The 14,805-nt window shown below is 43.4% G+C and overlaps 2 protein-coding genes across 3 annotated transcripts; one reads left to right on the forward strand and one right to left on the reverse strand.

Moving 5' to 3' along the window:
* The first annotated feature begins 285 nt into the window (after positions 1-285).
* Positions 286-2,846, forward strand: LOC123098848 (protein PIN-LIKES 5-like). Of its 2 annotated transcripts, none has more exons than XM_044520928.1 (10): positions 286-673; positions 752-831; positions 933-1,057; positions 1,172-1,293; positions 1,374-1,568; positions 1,659-1,778; positions 1,857-1,957; positions 2,057-2,109; positions 2,195-2,380; positions 2,470-2,846. In XM_044520928.1, exons 1-10 carry the CDS (start codon positions 539-541, stop codon positions 2,592-2,594), a joined length of 1,242 nt encoding a protein of 413 aa, XP_044376863.1. In that variant the 5' UTR covers positions 286-538; the 3' UTR covers positions 2,595-2,846. The 2 variants fall into 2 exon arrangements, with proteins under 2 accessions (XP_044376863.1, XP_044376864.1); XM_044520929.1 differs by having other exon boundaries at positions 612-673; positions 947-1,057.
* On the reverse strand, positions 2,720-12,385 carry LOC123098847 (exosome complex exonuclease RRP44 homolog A). Its single transcript, XM_044520927.1, has 24 exons — positions 12,167-12,385; positions 11,948-12,085; positions 11,692-11,849; positions 11,013-11,068; positions 10,782-10,904; positions 10,550-10,680; positions 10,205-10,445; positions 9,981-10,140; positions 9,340-9,580; positions 9,049-9,205; positions 8,906-8,974; positions 7,769-7,894; positions 7,560-7,612; positions 6,711-6,817; positions 6,541-6,595; positions 6,186-6,285; positions 5,997-6,108; positions 5,311-5,431; positions 5,026-5,085; positions 4,839-4,944; positions 4,377-4,472; positions 4,217-4,298; positions 3,981-4,046; positions 2,720-3,101 (listed from the first exon to the last, which is right to left on the reverse strand). The coding sequence occupies exons 1-24, from the start codon at positions 12,218-12,220 to the stop codon at positions 2,906-2,908; spliced, it is 2,808 nt and encodes a 935-aa protein (XP_044376862.1). The 5' UTR covers positions 12,221-12,385; the 3' UTR covers positions 2,720-2,905.
* Positions 12,386-14,805: the final 2,420 nt, after the last annotated feature.

Below are 14,805 nucleotides of genomic sequence, written 5' to 3' on the forward strand. Positions count from 1 at the left end.
TGTAATTTGAACTTGAGAGATGTTCTTAAGTGAATGAAATCTAGAAAAACACATACCAATCCTCTATTCCCTTCCGTAGGTGAGGCTCTTCTCTCCCATTTTTACTCCTTCCATGGGTGAGACTCTGTGGTAATGACTGTCGCCGGACGCCACCAAAAAAGTTGGGAGATCAGATGGGGCTCACACCGTCCGTCTTCTCTTTTGGTTCGTTCCTGCGATTCGAACGACGAAACGAGGCCGAAGGCAGAAGAGTCGAACGAATTTGTACTTCTCTCCCCTTCTACTCCTGAACAGCCAAAAGTCGTTTTCGTCTGCGCCTCGGCGCAAATGGAAAGCATCTGGCTGGCTGGCTGGGTTTCGATTGACACGCGTGGCCTGATGAGCAGAAACGTGTGCGTCCACAGCAGCCAACAAAGCGGTCGCGCCGCTGCATGGGCAGCACAGCACAGCACAGCAGCCTGGGCTCTTCGGCCAGTTCTTCAAAGCCATTCGCACCAGAACGATCTCCGATCTCTCTCGTCGCCTCCTGCAAGGCAAGATGAGGTTCTGGTCTCTGCTGGCCGTGGCATGGCTGCCCGTCCTGCAGGTCCTCCTCGCCGGCGGCCTCGGAGCCTGCCTCGCGTCCAGCCGCTTCGACGTCCTCACCTCCGATGCTCGGAGGCACATAAACAAGGTCATCTCGCATGGCGTCAGTTAGAGGTTTACAAGACATAACAGTGATTTCAATCCATTTGTTTGCTTCATTCTGCAGGTTGTTTACATCGTGTTCGTCCCGTCGCTCGTCTTCTCGAGCTTGGCAGGCACCGTCACGCTCAAGGACATCATTTCCTGGTTCGATCGAATTATCTACCACTAGTAGAATATTTACATTGGTTAATGAAAATTGTGCTGCCTATTTGATTGCTCATTTCTGAAGTTGATGACGAGTTAAGGTGGTTCATGCCAGTGAACATGGGCATCATATTCCTCATCGGAGCAGCTCTAGGGTGGCTGGCCGTCAAGGCCCTGAAGCCAGGAGCACATCTTCAGGGGCTGATCATTGCTTGCAGCTCAGCAGGCACGTCACCACTCACACTGAATAAATGGCGAATCTATTTCTTCAGTTTTCAGATAAGCAAACCTTTCTAACCAAGCCTTTTATGTGCTATCAAATATACATGTACATTTTCAGGTAACTGGGGAACCATTCCTCTGATGATTGTCCCGGCGATTTGCAATGAGGAGGACAGCCCCTTTGGTGATGCCGACACCTGCAAATCTCTCGGCCTCTCCTACGTCTCGCTGTCCATGGCGGTAAGCTCGTCGCCGCGCCTAATTAACTCCTCTGTCAGGACTACCATGGTACATTTTGGATTCAGAAACGTTTCATGCAGCTAGGGAATTTCTTTATCTGGACTCATAGCTACAGCGTCATGAAGAGATCTGCTCAGCTATACAAGAAATGCGGTGATCCTTCAACTAACTTAACGAAAGAAGAAAACTCGGGAGAAGCCGAAAACGGCAATCATGCGGCTTTTCTTCCCCTGTCGTCTGGGGAATTTCTTCATGAGGATGTAGAGAGCGACCCGGTAAGTAGTAGCAAGCTCTTTCATTGCCTTGAAAAGATTAAACTGTGGGAGTGATGAACAAACCTTACATTTTCTGAATTCGGGCTGTAGGTCAGTTCTAGCATCCCTTCCAACGGTGTTGCTGGTAGCTTCCTGCACTACTTAAGAAGAGCAAAGGAACTGCTGGTAGAGATACTGAATGAACTGTGGTCACCTCCCAGTGTTGCCGCGGTATGTGACTCTGCTTTGCACCACAGTGATCATGCAAATGAGCTCTGGAATTCAGATCTAATTGCTACCGCTCTGCAGCTCGTAGGGTTTACCGTGGGCGCAATCGACAAGCTGAGACCACTCGTTACCGAGGAAGACGGCCCTCTCCGAGTAGTCCAAGATACTGCAAAGTTACTAGCGTAAGTCCAGATATACAGCAGCACTTGTCTTGGATCTTGCATCTTGATATCCATCTGCTGCTGACCTTCTCTTGGATGAAACCACAAACTTGGGAGCAGAGATGCTGCGATACCATGCACCGTCCTCATACTCGGCGGAAACCTCACAAAAGGTACAGTTCGTTCATTACCTGCCATGGACTTCCTGGCAGCATGCCCTCCATGTTCATGTTTATATCAAATTTTTGCAACGACCAGGCAGAGGCAGGACGACGATGAAGCCTCTTGTAGTCATATCGATCACCGTGATACGCTTCGTCATCCTCCCGTCCTGCGGAATTGGGGTGGTGAAGGCAGCCAGAGAGCTCGGGTTCCTTCCGAGATCGCCCCTGTACCGCTACGTTCTCCTGCTGCAGTCCACGGTTCCCCCAGCCATGAGCATCGGTATATGCCGACTTACTATTGTAGCGTGTTCTAGTGATGGGTGATGTAGGGTGTCGCGTTCTGAGGTGTTGGCTCCTCTGGTATTGCAGGGACGATAGCCCAGCTGTTTGATGTTGGGGAAGAGGAGTGCTCCATCGTCTTCCTATGGACGCACCTGGTTGCAGCCCTGGCTCTCACGCTCTGGTCGACGGTGTTCATGTCACTCGTGTCCTGAGGATCTCTTCAGCAAGAAAATTTTGCATCGGCACATTTGCACAGTGTGTTTCAAGCATTGTCAAGTGACAACCCAAATAAGAGATATGCCCAGAGATGGGCAACTGATAAGCAGAACACAGCAGGTCATGGTAGATTTTTAGCATCGATAAAGAAAGATTTGTACAACCCTGTGAAGAGCTACTCCAGGCTGATCTGACAATATCATAAAATCACATATGTTTGTTGAATTAAAGAATGGACCCTAGTACAATGTGGAAGCGGAAAAAGGGTGAATGCGCTAATGTTACAATTCAATTGTACATTTGTTGTTCATATCAGGGTGAGCTGCAGCTTGGGGCGGTGGGGCTGAGGCTCCACCACTTCCATATGGATCATAACACTCTGCAACACAGCATAGCTTATGTTTGTTCCAGGCTTGGTTACTTTCTGGTGCACCTCGTCTACTACCCAGTCAGCCCCTTTGTCTCCCTTCGCCATAAGATAGATGGGCCCTTCTATGCCAAACCTGTTGCAAAAAAGTACCAAATGAGAACAAGAAAGGCGCTGGCTAATGCATACCCATCGCAGATGATGCTATTATTTGGAAGTATTTGGAAAAATTAAAACTCCAGATTGAGAACAAGAAGGAATGACACAGGGCATGTCTGGTTCATTCCCTGCAAACTTAAATTATCCCTGGTATGACCATGACATGTGGGCCCCACGTAGCACTTAATATTTATTGCTCCAAATTAGTATATGGATATCCATTTGTTGATTCCATAAGATATTCGAAGGTGCAAACAGATTGCAAACCACCCGCCAGGTTTAGAGGATACTGCAATAAATGAAGCTGGATGGATGCCTAATCAATCAAATCAATGTGCCAGCCATAATTTCCCACATCATCTTGGCATGCATAAAAAATGCTGGCCACATTTTGTATCAGTTTTTACACGCCTAGAAACTGGGAAACTTCTGTATGGCACTTTGGGGTGCATTACAAGATACAGAAAGCAAGCAAATCCTAGCCTGCTAGCTAATCTCCATGAGCATTACTACTATTTTTTGGCCTCGCCGAGGAAGGTTAGGGAACCAAAATGCCCCATAGTGTGCCAACTAATTTGTTTAACAGACCTGCCATCTCAGATTTCTAAGAACACAGTGACCAGAAACAAGATTGAAGCTCAGAATTCATGCAATAGAAATTGGCAGATCCTAGTTTTGGTTACTTCAGGTCAATCAGTAAGTTTGTACTAATGTAATTTAAGATGACTGACCAGGTCTTTGCTGGGGTGCGATTTTTTATACTTGTGACTTCTGACCAGGATGTCCATTGTTAGTCTAACTTGGCAAATAAATGAGAAGGTGGGAGAGGGGAAGGGGGGGAGGGGGGGATCCGTACTTTGGAACGAAGACTATGAAACCATTTGCCTTGATCTTTACTATTCTAGCTTCAGTATCCACGGGCCTGCACAGTTAAAAGTGTAGAGCAGTATTAATGATCCTAACTATGGTCACTCAGATGATATATGCACTCCAAAAACAGACTTGAGACATTTCTTACTACCCTCGTCTTAAAGAACATACTATCTACTGTAACTTATATAAATAGAAGAGCCATTGACAATTAAAATGTACCTTGTCCTGAAATATATAAGAGTGTGGAGCTCAACCGATGCTCTGCTTGCCATTTGGGCATTTCTGTGCCTATAATTCAAGTCTGACATGATAATAATGTCAGTATCAAATGTTGCAAAACATATAAAGACCCACTTCAGTAGTGCATTGGATCACTCACTGTCAGCAATGCCTGTGAGTTGTGGACCATCCTGGAAGACTGGTGGAAGTTTCGCAATATCTAGAGCAGCAGCTAGCAACCTATGCACCACAACATCTGCAATCGATAAGATGTAGAATCAGAAACCAATCTCACAGTTTATACGTTTCCTCCTCTTCTTTCTTCTATACATTTTAACTTAGTCTACAGAAAATACAACGCATTACAAACAACTTTCATTTTGTACAAAAAGTGCATGAAAATAGTTATTCCAACTGAAATAATTAGCTCATAGCCGGAGAAAGTACTCCCTCTGTAAAGAAATATAAGATCGTTTAGATCACTACTTTAATGATCTAAACAATCTTATATTTCTTTACGGAGGGAGTAACATGCACAAATACTTGCTATGTCCAACAATCATCAGTCGAATTCAGTAATATCGATGAGCATCAAAGCACCTAACGGCGAAGAAAAACTAACCTGCATATCTGCGAATAGGAGAAGTGAAATGAGTGTACAGAGCAGATGCAAGCCCATAATGATAATACTCAGACAAGCTCAAATCTCCACTGCAAAAGTAAACTGCCTGTGTATTGCAAGAATAAGTTATATAGATAGTTGAAATCAGTAAGTCAGAATATTTTGAACTTCAAAACTGCTATCATACTTGTGTCATGCATCTAGTTGCCAAAATCCGGATAAGCTTGTTGAAGTATGGGTCATCTCTCTGCATGTGAAGTATTAACGGCAGGTGAGATAACACTCCAAACAAATACTCCCTCCGTTCCAAATTACTCATCGCAGAAATGGATGTATCTAGAACTAAAATACATCTAGATACATCCATACCTGCGACAAGTAATTCGGAACGGAGGGAGTATTACCCAGCTACATAGGACTGTCACCTAAATGTGAATACACCGTGGAGTAAAATAATACAGGTCATTCTCACCTTCGCATTATCAAGTGATTCAGCTAATGCTTTTGAGGATGATACGTCCAGATTTAGGCCAACAGAAGAGGCGGTACGGAGTAATGGCTCAAGCATCTCCTTTGTTGGGCTAGGATGACGCCTGGCAATCAGAGAAAAATTAACATGCTCAGAAAAGGTAATTTAAATGATAAAGCAGCTGTAGGAAAGAACTGGTACATTCTTTGGAATTGCTGCATAAATAGTGTAAGAAGATGGCAGTCACAAATAAGTTTTTAAACCATTCCTTGGCAAGGACAAACTAGTCAACGGCTGAATGTATTTTTTTCACAGCTGCCAATATGTGTCAAATGGAAAATATTGGTATCAAATATCGAGAATGAGTTCATGAGCAATCATACAAATGAAACTTGGTGACATCAGGAGACGTCACAGTCACATAATAATTTTGGTATCCTACCTCATTGGACTGAACTCTCCTGTGCTATTGGGTATTTATTAATGATTGAGTCTAAGCAACTTTAGCTCTATAAGCTTGAATGAACAGGTCAACAGGTCAAAAAGTGTATTCAATTATGAATAAGACATGATAAATATTTTCAAAGGGATCTCCTAGAAGTTCAGATATACTTGGCTGCACTGCCAGAGTGATAACCTTAATCTGATCCAAATGTGACAAAATAAGAAAGAACAGAGCAAATGTGTACCGTAGCAATGAACACAAGGGGTAGTGCTGCAAAATCTTCTCAGCAACAGAAACATTTGCTGCCAACATAAACTCTTCAATCATTTGGTTTGCTTCACGAATTTGATATATTCCTGTTGAACTTGAGTGTAAGTATTTCAACTATATAAGTCAAAAATAGTACAGGAGTCAGGTTTACAAATCTGAATACCTATGTCGAGGGGATCATGAGTTTCACTGTCAATTTCGAATTTGACTTCTGCTGAAGCAAGAGTCAGAGCCCCTCTTTCGCAACGTCGATTTCTCATTATCTACATAAGCATTGAAAACATAAGCTTAATAATAGTACAGGTAGTACTACCTCCTTTCACAAATATAAGATGTTCTGACATTTTTCTGATTCGGATGTATATAGGCGCATTTTAGTGTGTTTGTTCACTCATTTCAGTCTGTATGTAGTCCATATTGAAATATCCTAAACATCTTATATTTGTGAACGGAGGGAGTACATGGTTTCAGACAAGAATATTTATTGCAGACCGAGATATGGTAACACAAGAACAAACCTTTGCTAATGAATTTAAGTTCCGCAAGTCTACAGTCAGTGGATCGGCCAAACGGCTGGAAATTTGAAGGAATGAAACGATCAATTTTATGACAATGTTTTTGGCCTGCTAGACAAACATAAAATTGTACTTCCGCATATAAGTAATGCAAGCTGAATGCCAGAAAGCACCTGTCATCCATTCTTGCTTGGGCTTCTACATAAGACATTGCAGCACAAGACTTGATAACACTCTTTGTGTATCTTGAAGATATGATATCAGCATCAGGTGTCATTTCCTGTACACAGAACATTCAAAAAATTCAAAGTGCCAGGATACATGAATTAGCATACTCATTTAAAGAGATAGATGTAATCACTTCAAGACGCACGAGGATGAACAGAAGAAATGCCAAAGGCAGATGACGATAATACTCTGTTCGCGATACCACAGGATAAAAAATGCCAGGCTATTGCCCTAATCCAACATGCAGGCATGTTGTATGACTTGGATCTAACAAGTTAGTAAGTTTCTAAGCACACCGTACTCTGCACTCAAGAGTCTCAGAGAAGATTTTTCTTTGAGGAAAATGGCATGTCAAGCTATTGCCCTAATCCAACATGTAGGCATATTGTATGACTTGGATCTAACACATTAGTAAGTTTCTAAGCACATCATACTCTGCACTCAAGAGTCTCAGAGAAGATTTTTCTTTGAGGAAAATGGCATATACAGCAAATTACGCATGAATTGCAAGAACAAATTGTATATAAAACTAAAAGGCTAGGGTGTATTGACAAATGACCCAAATCACTAGTGAAAAAGCTTGGTGAAAGTTGTGCAAAATAATTCATTGCATCTGAGCTTGAATAGTATTGTGGACTCGGGGGTCATAGAGCTAGTAGGACACAGGGACTATGGGCAGCCTCCACACAACAAACCTTTTTCAACAAGAGCAAAAACCTAATGGCCACATTTAAATATCCCCGTACATCAGACAAATCAACATCATAAAAACACAATTTCACAATTAGGCTCACCCAAATGACGGAGAATGCCAGCCTCTCAACATCAGCACGAAGAGAACAAACATCTAAAAAACAATAAAAATTGGAAAAACAATGAGTCACTTCTGCTCATACATACTAGAATTAACGTGAGTATTATCAAATTCAATGCAATGCTTCGGTAAGCAGTTGATTCAGTAATCAGTAATTCGGTGTGCATGCCATATAAATGAAAACAATACCTTCAGTTAGAGGCTTCGGTAGCATGTCAATTCGTTGTCCAACAAGATAAACAGAAGTTGCCCTTTGAGAGGCCTCCTCATCAAGAGGGGTACCAGGATGGACAAAATTAGTGACATCAGCAATATCTGGTCAGTCCAAGTCAAGAACTGCAAAATCTCCACATCAATAGCAACAGCATAGAACAAAATGGGAAAGAAACACATCCCATATATCTCCTGCCGACAACATATAGCTTTCATTACCCAAGGTCAAGATCAAGATAAAATAGTTTGACCACCGGAAACAAGGACTAGCATAACAAAAAATGTAAAAAAAAAGCCAATTATTACATCACCAATGCTAGGGCATTCGCAATGGTTTGTATCTATTGGTGAGATAATGCATTAAACGAATGAATAGATACAATCCCGATCTAAATTGGCCATATGCTTCAGCATTAATCTACATTGTTTTTTCTCAAATTAGTGGCATCTAGTATGAGATACAACCTGCATCTCTCTCTTCATTACTCCCCCACCACCAAATCTTTAATCCTAATTGGCAATGCGTACATGAACCACTGTGAATGCCCCCAAACCCATTTTTCATGGGGAAAGTATTCCTGGAAATTGGCATTCCTATTGAAATTGAGTAAATCCACACACCAAGAGCAATGGTCTATCAACCAAAAAGAATTAGGAATTGAGTTTGATCCAAGCAAAAGCATATAGAACAAAATCACATGATTTGGTTCTTTCATTATGATTAACAATCAAGCTTATGTGATGAACCACTGTGAATGCCCCCAAACCCATTTTCCATGAGGAAAGTATTCCTGGAAATTGGCATTCCTATTGAAATTGAGCAATCCATGCACCAAGAGTAATGGTCTATCAACCAAAAGGATTTAGGAATTGAGTTTGTTCAAGCAAAAGCATATAGAACAAAATCACATGATATGCACACTTATGAGATCAGCTCAAACCCAGGTAGATGCAACAGATCCTACTCACAATTTATGAAGCCATTGTCGAGTAAAAAAAGGAACGATGACAAATATTAACTCAAAAAGTACAAGTTCAAAAATTGAAGAGAATAAGATTAACAACCATTGCAAACTTGAACTGTGTACTAGGATGTAAACTGATAAAGGATACGGACTCCAACTTCAAAATTTCCATTTGGAAGCGGTGTGCAATGTAGTGCATCATCAATATCCCTACAACCTAAATAGCAGTTTAATGGTAAGGATGCAATTCAACTACAAAAGAATAGGGTACACTTATCATGATTAACTTACCAGGTGGATCCACACTAAAGACTCTCACATGCCGCAAGTCTTGCCTATTAGGATTAGCCACATCCTCGGGTGACAATGTCCAAGGCAAAGGCGGCAAACAAGCAAGGACTTGTGTAGAGAAAGGTCTTGTGTTAATATCATTCTCTATTAGGACAACCTGCATTATGTGTATATCAGTTAGCATGCTAGCATCAAATGCATCATCTTAACATGCAGCAACTAACTGGATTACACAGGCTGGACTACAGCTCCTACAAAGTGATGTGATAAAAATTAGGTATACAAGCTTGCCTCTGTTTCAGTTTCTTTATCGCCAATATCTCCTATAGTCCGCACATAGTGTCCTGATGGGTATCGAGACATGACATCCCATGAATCAACTGCAACGATAATCCTTTTATTTAAAAGATTCCCAAGTTGTCTAGTTTGAATCCGAATCTTAGGAATTCGTCGATCTTTCGACACAAATAGAGCATGAGCAACGCCCCCACTACCAGCAGGCATGGGCATTGGCTCCAATGATCCACAATACCTGCAGTATACAAGTATTTCATTTTTATGCATCAATACACAAAAACAACTGAAGTTGCAATATAAACTAAATAGTTTGCTGGATGGAACAAGTATTAGCATAATCTTGGCAACATACAAATAGTGATGTCAGGTCTAACCAACCAAAGATTGTAAGAAATGACTGAAATATTGAAACCTTTTTTTTTGCAAAATATTGAAACCAACATGTGTGAAGTAGCAGGGCAGAAATGCTGTCAACATACAGCATGCAGGCATATAGACGTAAAAACACGAGCAGGATATATCCTTCTGGGTTAATATTTCACATTGACTGAATGAATTGTGCATATTCTGATGTCATCTTTCCATATCAGGAGATCATAATTAGATAAATATCATTCAGATCATATAGAACTCACGAATTCCAATTCCGCTTGATGATACCAACAACACGTCCAACTGGACGACTGGGGACTGAAGCAGCTGATGATCCAACTGTTGATTGCGTGGAATTTGTGTTTCGTGGAGCATCATCAGCACTATTTGGAACCAACCGGACATCATCTTCATTATCATCTTCTGAAATAACAGAAACATCCATCAGATAAGAAAAATGAGATGCATCAAAAAATGAAAAACATACCATCATCATCAGCAATAAATGACTTCGAATCATGCCACTGGTCCTGTGGCAAGAGTTCTACAGCAACTATATCTCCGTCAAAGGACCTGTTCATATTTGAACTCCCACGGATAATAATCTCATCCCCAATGCTCTCACTTCCAACATATGCTTCAAATGGATTGTAACGATTAACTCGAAGCTTCCCTTGATGATAAATTCCACAGCGCAGACCAGATGTAATTTCCGACATAGGTTTATGCTGCAATAATATCAAGGTAGCATATTTATATTTGACACTAGGTGGTTATTGTAGCAAGAACGTGCAGATGAAAATTGCATAATTAATACTAGCTTGGTATATACCTCATTGTAAACTATTTTCCTTTTGGATGGTCTAAGATCTTCTACATCTTCCATGGCAACATCTCCGCTACTTGGGACAACCACCAAATCGAGCAAACCAGGCTGCGCAAGCGATCGTACATATGACTCAACTGGAACCAGAAATAGTTTGTGAGGCAACCATAAAATCATTCATGCAGTATTGTAAAGGATTCAGCTATGAATTTCATGTAACAGACTATCCAACTAGCACCTGTCTCTGCATTTAGGCCTTCTTCAGTAGCTTTCCGTTTGTTATCTCTATCATTTGTGACCAGCAGCACTTTGGCACTGTCACCGAGGTGACTCTGGTACCAACGAGCAGCGACACGGATTGCTGAATAGAGAAGAAGTGGCAAGTAAAGAGCAGAGCGTACATAAAGTGTACATAGAATAACTGGAAATGAGATAAACTGTACATAAATATAACTAAGCAACTCAGTACCTCTATCATTACGATCATTTGGGCTCTCTCCAACCATCTCCTTGACATAAGTATCCCTGTATGTTTTTCAGTAAATGAGTAATCCTAACCATATGAACAGGGAAGAATAACATTGCTGATGCTAAGCAGATGCCAGTTGATTTGGGCAGCTTTCACGTCTCAAGGGACAAAAGCAGAATTAGTTGCAGATAAGTACTAGCACGTTTGTAGTGCAATTCGTGCAGAGAAATTTTGCCAATGCAATCTGCAAATACTGTTCAAGTTCAGATCTAAGCGCCATACATGCCAAAGATAACTGCCGTTGGGAGTGAACACCACTTGAACAAAGTTTTAGGAAAGACAAAATCAACTTGGCCCAGTCTAAATAATTTACTGCAAGTCAACTTAGTTGCCCTAAGATATGTGGCCAGAGATTCAGGACAGATGCATAGCTCAAAAAAAAACTGAGCAAATGCAGGAGTGATATCAGTAGCTTATTCCATGAGCTTTACTTGATTTTCTCACTCTAGTAACAAACTATAGTTTCATAGCTACGTGGCTTATTTCACCACCCCATCGCCTAGAAATCTCAACGAATTCTGCTTCGGATAGGAAGCAAGCAAATATACCAGAGCCTAAACTCACACCTACTGATCAATCAAAACAACCATGGAGAACCAATGGTAGAATTCAGGCGTACCTGTGGTGCTCGTTGGTGAACACGAAGAACCTCCGAGCCGTGTTGGTGCACAGGGTCTTGAGCCTGTTGTACACGGAGAGGTTCTTATTCTTCACTTCGTCCAGCACCACCGACAGCACCACGACATCCTCAATCGCCGGATTCTCCAACAAATCGATCTGCAGCAACCGCTCGGAGCATCAGCAATCGAAACCCCCGACCCTCTACAAGGCACGCTAAATAAGACCAGAGGTGGGAGCGGGAAAAGCAGGGGCACCTGGTGGAGCACGACGTTGGTGTCGACGACGAGGATGGCGGCGGCGTCGGCGTTGAGGCGGCGCGCGGCCGCGTCGCAGGAGGAGCAGGAGAAGGCGCCGCAGGGGATGTCGTCGCGGAGGTAGTGCTCCCGGACCACCTGCGCAGATGGGGGGGAGGGGGTTAGCTAGGGTTTCGGCGGGGCCTCGGCGAGGCGGTGGCTGTGGTGCCGAGCGGCGACCTTGACGACGCGGCCCTGCTTCGTCTTCTTGACGAAGGACTTGCTCTGCAGCATGTTGGCGAGCTCGACGGGGCGCGGGGGAGCGGCGGCGGCGGGGGGCGCGGGCAAGGGGGGTCGGGAGCAGACCTTCGGCGGCGAATGGCGGCGGCGGCGGCGGAGGAGTACAGGGGTTTAATAGGTTTGGTGCGTGCCGTGGTCGGCTAGTACTACCGGGTTGAGCTTAGCCTGGGTCTGCGTTTAGGTTCGGGTTTTTGATTCGAGTCTGAGGTCGGTCATAGGATTTTCGTAGCAATTCTACAGAATTTGTATCTCAGGTTATTTTATATAATAAAAAATTCAGATCTACTCCCTCCGTTTCTAAATAGGGCGATGCTAGGCGCCGGCGCACCGGCCGAACAGTTTCGGCCGGTCCAGCTCTAGCTGTTCGATGCGAGCCGCGCGCGGTTGGATCTGGAGCAAAAAAAACTCGCCCCCAGCTTCTTCTTCCTTGGCTCGATCCCCTCGCTCGGGGCGCGGCGCGCCGCCTGTCCCCGTCGCCGCTTCCAACCCTCGCCGCCCGTCCCCGTCGCCGCTTCCAACCCTCACCGGCCGTCCTCATCGTCGCCGCGACACATGAAACAACTACATCTGTGGTTGCAGCTTGTAGCGGCGACGCTTGTAGCTCTCCCCGGTTGTAGCTCCGCTGCCGCCCCTCGCCGTTGATGCTCATCGCTGCACGAAATTGCGCCGACGACAGCCGCCAGCCATCCACTGTGATTGCGGCTCGGTGGCGACACGCGCAGGTTGAAGCATTTCGCACATATGATTGAAGCTTTCTCTACAACGGATGCAACTTTTTTGATTATGCGGTGTATGGTTGTAGCTTTCTTTTTCAATGGTTGTAGCTTTTTTCATCTACGGTTGAAGCTTTTCTATCAACGGTTGCAGCTTTTTTCTTTGTAGCAGCCTTGGTTAATGCTTTCTCTATCGTTTCGAGTTGAAGCTTTTTCATAAAAGGTTGTAGCATTTTATGTCGACGGTTGTAGCACTCCGCCATGGCAATGACTGCTGCAGCTTTTGATGTATCTGGTTGAAACTTTTTTCATCTTGGTTTGAAGCATTTTGGTTAACGGTTGTAGCATGAGGGCGTGCGGCAGGTTCTGCAATGCCTCCGCCATGTCTGCAGCGCGAGCGCCGCCGTCCTTGCAGCTCGCTGTCACCATGCTCGCCATCCATGATGGCAGCTCTCCTGGGCACCGGTTGCAGCAGGCCACGACGTGGTTCCAGCTTCCGCCGGGGCCGGCGAGCGAGGACGGCGAACGGCGACAGGGACGGCCGGCGCGGGTGGCCACCGGCGATGAGGACGGCCGGCGGAGGCGGCGAACGGCGACGGCCAACTGAGGTAGGGACCGGCGAGATGAAATAGAGAGAGAGGAAGCAGCGCAGCCGCGTGGGGCGTTAATGGCGAGCGATTTGTGGGCCGATGGAAGGGGATCGCACAGGTCGCGCGCGACCGGCCGAGTGGTTCGGCCGGTGCCCCGGCCCCAAACGTTTTCCTTCTAAATACAAGCCTTTATAGAGATCTTTGAACGGAAAGAATATTTATCACACATCGTAGTAGTACAAAGGACACACTCAAACTAACAGATGTAGATTTCTATGCTTGAATTATATCTCAGCGTTCACCCCCGATGAGTAAAAGTAAAGAGATAAATATACTAAAAGTCTTAGAACTTGCGCGTGACTGGTCAGTTTGGTGCATAAACTTGCAAAATACGTGTTTTTATCCGCTAACTTGCATGGACGTGCAAATACGGTCACATTTTACGTACGGGGACGTATCTATAACCTGGTACGCCAACATCGCTAGGGCCCGGTGTCAGCCACTGTAACAGTTCTCATATTGTAGATTTGCAGAAAACATTTGATTTTTTTTACTCATGTACTGGCCCTTCACGTAAAGTAAGAGAAAAGGTGGTGGGTTTCGTACACATGACCTGCCGCTAAAAGTCTCGCGTGAACAGCCACTAGACCAGATAACCTTTCATGATTAAACAGTACGACTACCGTTTACATCCTATTAACACGGACTGGAAAAATTAAAGAATTACAGTTTGAACCTGTGACCTCCTGGACGCTACTCAAAAAAATAATGTTCCAAAGAGCTAAACATTTTATATCTTGTCATCTCTTTTGTTCGATGTAAGAAATACTACTTATATTCTAGTGTTTGTGACCTCACAAAAATGTTCATGCATTATATATAAAAAGGTACACGGCATTTTAAATAATATTTAAACATTTTTGAGTCGGATAACATTTAAATATTGTAAATACATACGGGTCCGTACGTACTACTCCCTCTGTCCACATCTTATATAAGGGGACACAGGGAGTACTATATAGCTATATATGCATAGCCAGCTACATGCATGATACATCCCCGTAAAAAACAAATGCATGGTACCATACTAAACATTATTCTTTATATATGTTTAGCATTTTCAAATACGTAATTAATATTTTTTCAAATATATGTTTTGATATATACTTTTACATACTTATTTTACATTTTTTATACAACACAAATATTTTTATACACTTTCCAAATACATTATTAACATTTTTTCAATTATATGTTTTGATGACAATTTTTTTCA

Source organism: Triticum aestivum, chromosome 4D (assembly GCF_018294505.1).
Source record: "Triticum aestivum cultivar Chinese Spring chromosome 4D, IWGSC CS RefSeq v2.1, whole genome shotgun sequence".
Lineage (NCBI taxonomy): Eukaryota > Viridiplantae > Streptophyta > Magnoliopsida > Poales > Poaceae > Triticum > Triticum aestivum.